Genomic DNA, 8,786 nt, shown 5'->3' with positions numbered 1-8,786 from the left:
GAAGGAAAGAAAGAAAGAAGGAAAGAAGGAAAGGAAGAAAGAAAGAAGGAAAGGAAAATGAATGAAAGAAAGAAGGAAAGAAAGAAAGAAGGAAAGAAAGAAAGAAAGAAGGAAAGGAAAATGAATGAAAGAAAGAAAGAAGGAAAGAAAGAAAGAAAGAAAAAAGAAGGAAAGAAAGAAAGAAAGAAAGAAGGAAAGAAAGAAAGAAAGAAGGAAAAGAAAAGTGAATGAAAGAAAGAGAGAAATAAGGAATGAAAGGAAAATCAAATGAAAGAATGAAATAAAGAAAGAAAGGAAAAAGGAATGAAAGTCACTGGCCTGATTTACACAATCTACCCGGGACTTCAGCCCGCGGTTGAAACACAGACAACAATGGGGGACCAGGAACCTTTTAGTTCAGGGGAAAGTAGTTCTGGGGGCTAAAAGACCCTGGGACTCTTGGTGGAAATGCACCTTTACTTGAACATGTGGACTTTTTCACGACTTTAAATCACACTGCATCCTTTAAGGAGCGGTTTATACTCCAACCCTGAGAGGAACACAGCTAACGTGGCTGCTCTCCATCTTTCCTGTGGCGATCCTGAACCCTGAAGACAGCTGCTACTTCAGCCTGTGTGTCATTTATTGATGCCTGCACGGGGATGTGTTTATGGATGTCTGTGACGATGACCCGAGGTCCTCCTCTGCTCTCTCTACTTTTTTAAAAGTACGTCTGTTCTCCTCGTGTCGTTATCGTCCGTCTCTCCGTGCTGTCATCTAATCGTCTTTATGATTTCTGGAAGTTGACCGTCGCTTAAGATCAGAGTTGTTTTCACGTCCGTGAAGAGTCTCAGAGAGTGAGGCTCAACATGTGTGAGACAGTGAGTCATCCCCTCACCTGCTTGGTGATGTCCCAGAACCTCTTTTCCATCCAATCCAAGGACAACTGCAGCCCGATAGCTAAAAATAGAAAACACACACACACACACACACACACACACACACACACACACAAGTATTAGAGACAGACGCAGGACAAGATGAACTCTGCAGATGCGGCTCTGAACACTTTGCTGTGTTTGTGGAGGGAAGGAGGAGGAGGAGGAGGAGGAGGAGGAGGAGGAGGAGGAGGACGGGAAATCAATTCGACCCTGACTTCACCTCTGTCGTGTCCCGGCTCTAATGAAGGGATGTAAACACTGATGAGCCTGATGGTGTGTGTGTTCCCTGCAGCCGGGGTAATGACACCCACGGTCCCTCTGTAATGCACTGCAGCGTCTTTATTACTCGGAGCATCAAAGTGACTCCCACAGCAAGCGTTAGGGAGCAGGACGATAATCTGTTGACAATCTGGGAGAAGGGGAGACGGCAAACATGTTGCAAGGAGTCTCCTGGACCCGGCTGAAAGTTTGCTGAGCTCCGCCCCCTTGCAGGACAACCGTCCAATCATAGCTTAGCAGTTAGAAACATGGAGTTTGAAGGGTTGGGACACCAGAATAAAACCGCTGAGTGTGAGGAAGGAGAGAAGGACGGCATCTGTCTGCTTTAAATCCAAGTCTCAGCATCACTACGTGACGAGCTTAAAGGGACAGTTCAAGTTTTTAAAGTGTGGTTTGTTTGATGGATGAATAAAATCTCTGTTGGAAGTGACGTCAATTTATTATGGAAGAGGATTAGGGCCACCAGAGAAAACTAAACAAGTTTATAAAGTCGTAGATTTTCGAGAAAATTTAATTTGTTTTTTTGTTTTTTCTGGAAAGTTTCAAGTTCTCTTTCTTGAAAATCAAATTTATTTTACTTCTTTTAGTGTCCCTTATCCTCTTCTGTAATTTGCAGACACGATGAGATGCTAGTTTGCTGATGCTCTCCCCGCCTCAAAAACTGTGTATCAGCCTTCTCTACCAGTCAGGGTCCAGGAGGCAGACACCCTCTCTACTTTTAAGAGTAGGCTTCAAACTTTCCTTTTTGATAAATTTAAAGGTGACATATCATGCAAAATGTTCTTTTTAATGGTTCTCTCCCTGAAATCTGTGTCCCTGTCTACAAACCCCCTGAAAAGTCAAAGACTCCATTCTGCCCCTGTTCTGATTTCTCCACCTTTCTGTAAATGTGTGCTGAAACCAGCCGTTTCAGTTTTCAGTGTTTTTTCATACGTCACAACGCCATCCGGTCTGTAACAGGAAGTCAGAGCTCGGAGCTTGTTCAGCCCATAGACTGTATAAAATACAACTCAACCCCTCCTCCGTTTTTCATTCCCTGCACACATGTGTGCTAACAAGGAGCTTAGGAGGGAGGCATGCTAGTTGTAGGCTGTCTTAATAAACACAAAGGTCGCTTTGACTCCCCACGTCTGCAGATTTGAAGATCTAGTGGAGGATTTTTAGTTTTCATGGATAAGTGCTAGCGCTAGTTAGCATAGCCACATAGCTACATGTTCGTCGTAGCTGTGTACCAAGACACACGTCGACATGCTGACAAATAAAACAACAAGAAACACTAAATCTGTGACCAATGGTTCAGAAAGGTCCTGCTGCAGGCGCCTCTCCGTCAGGATCAGATTCTGGATCAGATTCAGAGGGTTGAAGTAACGCGGGTCTGTGAGCAGCCGTGTATATTCAGCCAACATGTAAACATTAGATCAACGTGCCGGAGAGCCGAGGACACACCCACTTCCTGAGGGGGCGTGGTCAGAGGGAAAACAGACTGTTCTGAGGAGGACTGAAGAAGAGGGGTTTACAGGCAGACCAGAATCTGATTTCAAAGTGTTTTTATGAGCATAAACTTTAAAGACATGTTTTGGGGACCTCTTAGACCAATATATGTTGATGAAAAAAGCGTGATATGTCACCTTTAAAATAAAATAAATAAAAAAGTTATAAAATAAAATAATACTGATATGAAACCCTACATTAAAGCCAGACTGCATGGATATGTTTTTTTATGGATCAGTTCATTTATTTTAAAGGCACTATAAGGAGTTTTTAACTGGCTGAGAAACAGACTGAACCTGATCCTGATGCCTCTTTATGACCCTCAAAAGCAAACAAGACCATCTACAACACTGATACCTCCTCTGTTGTCATTTTAATGTCTGACACTGCTCTGAGGGGGTCGGTGTCAGAACAGATGATTGACATCTCACTTTAGAAACACCTTTTTTTTGCAGTTTTCATTACAAATAATCACATTGTAAGATACGTCTAAATGTTAAAAGACAACAGGATGAGGTTATTGTCTGAAGACAGTTATTTTGCATGTACAGGACAAGAGATAAGAGGTATCACTTTGTCCACAAGGGGGCGCCAGAATCAATACAAGCTAAAAGTTCCTCACAGCAGCTTTAAGAAACTCTGGAAACAGCATTTACTGAGGAGGAACGAGACTCAACGGACCGACGGAGAGAGGTAACTGGAGCGCAGCAGAGATCCAGAGTCACCTGGTGGAGCAGGTAAACTGTGAGCTCATGAACCCAGAGACCTCCTGCTGTCAGGACCAGGACTTTGTAACAACTGTAGGACCTTTCTGAATCAGAGGACACACTGAACGCTGCTTTCTTCACTTTTTTAGAAGTTAAAGCAGGAAAGCTGAAGAGAAGAGCGTCTTCAGAGTCTTTTGAACACACAATGACACGACCCATGGTGCACATGATGTTTATGGAGCTGGAAGCATGGACAGAGAAATGCTAAGTAAGCACAGAGAGGTCGATGAGGTCATTCAGCGAGGTGTTTCTACCCGATTAAAGTCTGTCAGGTGACTTATTATCGGATTCCTTATTGCTGTTTCTTAGTGGAAGTCACAAATAACCTCGAACCCGTCCGCTGCTTCCATTTCATTACAACCACGAGCAACACGACTCCTCCATCGGCCTGCTGAGATCCAAAGATCCACTTCCTCCCCGGCAGCCTCCGACCCATCACTCAGCGAGCGCGGCGTTAGAGGACCGGCGGGGGTCGTTTCCTCTCACACCAACACCAGACCTGCTACTGTGTTTGTCACCTCAGTAATGAAAACTCTTCTTCATACAGGCAGCTGGTCTGAAGCGCCTCACACACACTCTCTCTCTCACACACACACACACACACACACACTGAAATGCACACAAACTAATGAATGATAGGAGGCGACGTGTGGAGCCCGGTGTGTTCGGGTGTTATTGGAAAGCAGAGCGGCTGTAAAAGCTTTTATTTCAGGTCATTTCTGGTTATTGAACACTTCGCTTGCTGCAGATACTTTGCAGGCTACTCTCACTTTGGAGTTTCAGACCTCTTAAACTCAATAGAAATGCAAAACAAGCTGCTTCCTTTTCATCACATGATCACAGAATATCTTGCAGCTTCTTTGATTTCACACTCGGTGGTTTCACACACTGATCTTTGAGCAGACACGTCTCCCCCCGCTCCGTGTTGCAGCTGCATGTTGCAGCAGAATAAAAAGAAATGTGATGACCTCTGGGTCCTTTAAATCTCACACAGCAGCACCACCCCCCCTCTCTTCTTCTTTCTTGGAGAGCATCCCCTCTGCAGACTCAGAGGTCCGCAGCTTTGATTTCATTTCTGTGTTTTTCTTCTTCTTCTTCTTCTCCTTTCGTGTCAGCAGCGTCCTTATCGCCGCCCTTCAGCGCTGCAGCTGCAACGTCTCTGCTGCAGTCTGCGCTCCTAAACAAGGACTGGACCACGACGTGGACGAAAAACATCAGACGCTGCTTTTCAACGCGGCGTTGATCGTTTCTCACGGCGGGCACGCTCGCAGCATTAGTGCCTTTTTATAGGTGTTGTTTACGACGAGGTCAGAGACTCTGCAGCTGCATTTTTATCCTCACAGGAGCAACTTTTTATTTGCTTGTCCACACAAAGTACAGTCATTTACAGCTTCCAAACTCAAACTATTAATAATTAACATTATTCCTTCTGTTCTCTTAATCTGTGTTTCACTATTTGTGCAAACAAGACGAAAAATGCAGCCTATGCAAGCACCGCAAACCTGCATTCTTACTAATGACCAGCAGGGGGCCACGCTACAGACGTCTGATACATCCCAGTTAACTCTGTCCTAATGAGTTTATGGTCTCAACACAGAAAGATGTCCACTTTTTAAATTACCATCAAATATGCACTTAAGCGACGTATCCTTCAGGGCGGAGCTACCTGTGATTGAGAAGTCGCCTCCACAGCGGTACCAGACTAGTGGCACGAGTAAAAGTGTTGAAGCATTATCCACAAAGGAAAGGTCTACACTTCCCTTTGCTATAAAGCTTATAGTTAGAGCTGGATCAGGCTTGGACCAGGTCTTAGTTCTGCTGCTATAGGCTTAGACTGACACACTGGGATCCTGTCTTTCCCTCTCTCTCCTCTCTCTGCCTGTCTCTCACTTTAACTCTTCCTGTCCCATTAAAGTTACTAACCATAGACCTTTCTGGAGTCCCTGAGCTCCCTTGTCTCGTAGGTTCCTCTGGATCTCTGCTGTAGATTCCTTTATATGGGTCTGTTATTCATCCTTTCTTTCTTTCTTTCTTTCTTTCTTTCTTTCTTTCTTTCTTTCTTTCTTTCTTTCCTTTTTCATTACATTACGTCTTTCTTACTTTCTGTCCTCTTTTCTTTCTGTCTTCTTTCTTTCCTTCCTTCCTTCCTTCCTTCCTTCCTTCCTTCCTTCCTTTCGTTCCTGCATTCTTCCTTCCTTCCATCCTTCCTTCCTTTCGTTCCTGCATTCTTCCTTCCTTCCTTCCTTCCTTCCTTCCTTTCCTTCCTTCCTTCCTTCCTCCCTCCCTCTCTCTCTCTTTCTTTCTTTCCTTCCTTCCTTCCTTCCTCCCTTCCTTCCTCCCTCCCTTCCTCTTTCTCTCTCTTTCTTTCCTTCCTTCCTTCCTTCCTTTCTTTCTTTCTTTCTTTCTTTCTTTCTTTCCTTCCTTCATTTTTCCTTTCATTCCTTTCTTCTTTCTTTCTTTATTCACGTCTCTCTTCCTTTTTTCTTTCTTTCTCTCTTTCATTCCTTTTTCATTACATTATGTCTTTCTTACTTTCTGTCCTCTTTTCTTTCTTTCTTTCTTTCTTTCTTTCTTTCTTTCTTTCCTTATGTCTCCTTTTCTTATCCCGTCCTTTCCTTCTGTCCTTCCTTCACCATTTCTTCTCCTCTTTTTCTTTCTTCTGGTCTCCCTCTCTTCTCTCTTTTCTTAGACCTTTCTGGAGTCCCTGAGCTCCCTTGTCTCGTAGGTTCCTCTGGATCTCAGCTGCTGTGGTGACGGTGATTGGTTGGTGTTTTCCCAGGTTTACTCCGGCTGTAGATAGCAGCTTTTTTTACCTCTTTTTTAAGAACACATTATGTATTGATTACCATCAGGACATAAAGATCATTTTAACCAGGAGAACAAAAAGTGGATCTAAATCTGACGACCAACCCCAGCTTTAAAGGAGTCTGATTGGTTTTGCAACCTGCCCCAAGTGGACACTTGAGGAACTGCACTTTTAGGCACTTTCACATTTGCTTCTTTATTCGACACTAAAGGTCGCCATTTGACGATTACATCCTAACGAAAGAGGAAAGCTGTTAAGAAGTGACACCAGCCTGCTCTGTGTAACTACGTATCCCAGCATGCTTTGCACCGTAAAACAGCTGATTGTTCACACTCTGATGTGTGGCATTAGAGAGACGAATAAAGGTAGTGTCCTCCTCCATCTCTCTCTCTCTCTCAGAGCTGTGGATTAAAATCTGCTCCATCCACTCAGAGTAGTTTGTTGTACGACTGTAAACAAACGCTTCTCTCTCTCTCTCTCTCTCTCTCTCTCTCTCTCTCTCTCTCTCTCTCTCTCTCTTTAATACAAAGGCTTTCTCTCTCGCCCTTCATTCATTCAGAGCTCAGCCTGCAGCAGCGGCCACCGCTCACTCTGCTGTTACTATTTCTGACAAACTGCTTTAATGCCTTTACTCAGAGAGGACACACACACACACACACACACACACACACACACACACACACACACACACACACACACACACACACACATATACACCATTAGCGACGGCTCAGCAACAGCATGTGTCCCTCTCTCCCTGTCTCTCTCTCCCTCTCTCTCTCTCTCTCTCTCTCTCTCCCTCTCTCTCTCCCTCTCTCTCTTAAACACACACACAGGCTTGCTCGCCCTCAGTCGGCGGGCTGGGGTGTGTGTCGGTCGGAGCTCTGAGGAAGCTGAGAGAGCAGCGATGAGGGAGGAAGAGGACAACAAGCAGCGTTAATCTGGAATAAAGCTCCAGTCCGGCTCCTGGTCTCTGGTCTCTGGTTTCTGGTCTCTGGTTTCTGAACCTCGGTCTCCAGAGGGATGAAGCATCCGTGACTGTTTCTGTCCTTGAAGACAAGTCTGGTTTCTGGGCTGAGATTCAAAGAAAGACTGAATCCTACATTATTTTTGGGGGTTTGGTGAAGGTGCGTTTTACAGCTGGGCTTGTTCTGTGTCGGCTGCAGATGAAGCAGAAGAAGAAGAGCAGTTTGTGTTCCCTCTCTGTGTTTGGAGGCTGAAGCAGCAGCAGATGGTGAGCGGCGTGTGTGTGTGTAGATACTGAATGCACATATTGAGCATGTGCCTTTGAAAGTGACGGAGAGTGTGTGTGCTTTTTGTCCGTGCATCCTAACGTGTGCGTCAGCTTTCCAAAGCAGACACTCCTGTCAGTGTACTCTAGTTTGTTCTCCTCATGTGGAGCTCTGTTGAATGAAGTCAAGTCTTAATGCAGCTGCAACATGCAACATGCACCTGCAACGACTTTCTACTCTGAATATCCCAAAACGATGTGCACCCTTCTGTCGCTCAGGGCCCGGATGTTGGCGTTAAACTTTCTACAAATCAACGACCAACAAGTAAAACTTGCTTTCAAAAAACAGAACAGTTGCAGGTGAATCTTTTGCAGTTGCAGGTGAATCTTTTGCAGTTGCAGGTGAATCTTTTGCAGTTGCAGGTAAATCTTTTGCAGTTGCAGGTAAATCTTTTGCAGTTGCAGGTGAATCTTGTACAGTTGCAGGTAAATCTTTTGCAGTTGCAGGTAAATCTTTTGCAGTTGCAGGTGAATCTTGTACAGTTGCAGGTAAATCTTTTGCAGTTGCAGGTGAATCTTTTGCAGTTGCAGGTAAATCTTTTGCAGTTGCAGGTGAATCTTTTGCAGTTGCAGGTAAATCTTTTGCAGTTGCAGGTATATCTTTTGCAGTTGCAGGTGAATCTTTTGCAGTTGCAGGTGAATCTTTTGCAGTTGCAGGTGAATCTTTTGCAGTTGCAGGTGAATCTTTTACAGTTGCAGGTGAATCTTTTACAGTTGCAGGTGAATCTTTTACAGTTGCAGGTGAATCTTTTACAGTTGCAGGTGAATCTTTTACAGTTGCAGGTGAATCTTTCGCAGTTGCAGGTAAATCTTTTGCAGTTGCAGGTAAATCTTTTGCAGTTGCAGGTGAATCTTGTACAGTTGCAGGTAAATCTTTTGCAGTTGCAGGTGAATCTTTTGCAGTTGCAGGTAAATCTTTTGCAGTTGCAGGTGAATCTTTTGCAGTTGCAGGTAAATCTTTTGCAGTTGCAGGTATATCTTTTGCAGTTGCAGGTGAATCTTTTGCAGTTGCAGGTGAATCTTTTGCAGTTGCAGGTGAATCTTTTACAGTTGCAGGTGAATCTTTTACAGTTGCAGGTGAATCTTTTGCAGTTGCAGGTGAATCTTTTGCAGTTGCAGGTAAATCTTTTGCAGTTGCAGGGGAATCTTTTGCAGTTGCAGGTGAATCTTTTGCAGTTGCAGGTAAATCTTTTGCAGTTGCAGGTGAATCTTTTGCAGTTGCAGGTAAATCT

The 8,786-nt window shown here is 44.3% G+C and overlaps 1 protein-coding gene across 1 annotated transcript in view; it reads right to left on the bottom strand.

Moving 5' to 3' along the window:
- Positions 1-8,786, bottom strand: part of cacna2d4b (calcium channel, voltage-dependent, alpha 2/delta subunit 4b) — a 117,472-nt gene that overhangs the window by 22,655 nt on the left and 86,031 nt on the right. The window contains exon 27 of the mRNA XM_034685194.1: positions 878-939. Within this exon, the coding sequence (XP_034541085.1) occupies positions 878-939 (62 nt within the window). The remainder of the gene's footprint in view (positions 1-877; positions 940-8,786) is intronic.

The sequence above is a fragment of the Notolabrus celidotus genome, chromosome 6, assembly GCF_009762535.1.
Source record: "Notolabrus celidotus isolate fNotCel1 chromosome 6, fNotCel1.pri, whole genome shotgun sequence".
Lineage (NCBI taxonomy): Eukaryota > Metazoa > Chordata > Actinopteri > Labriformes > Labridae > Notolabrus > Notolabrus celidotus.
This window is presented reverse-complemented; position numbering and strand designations above follow the sequence as displayed.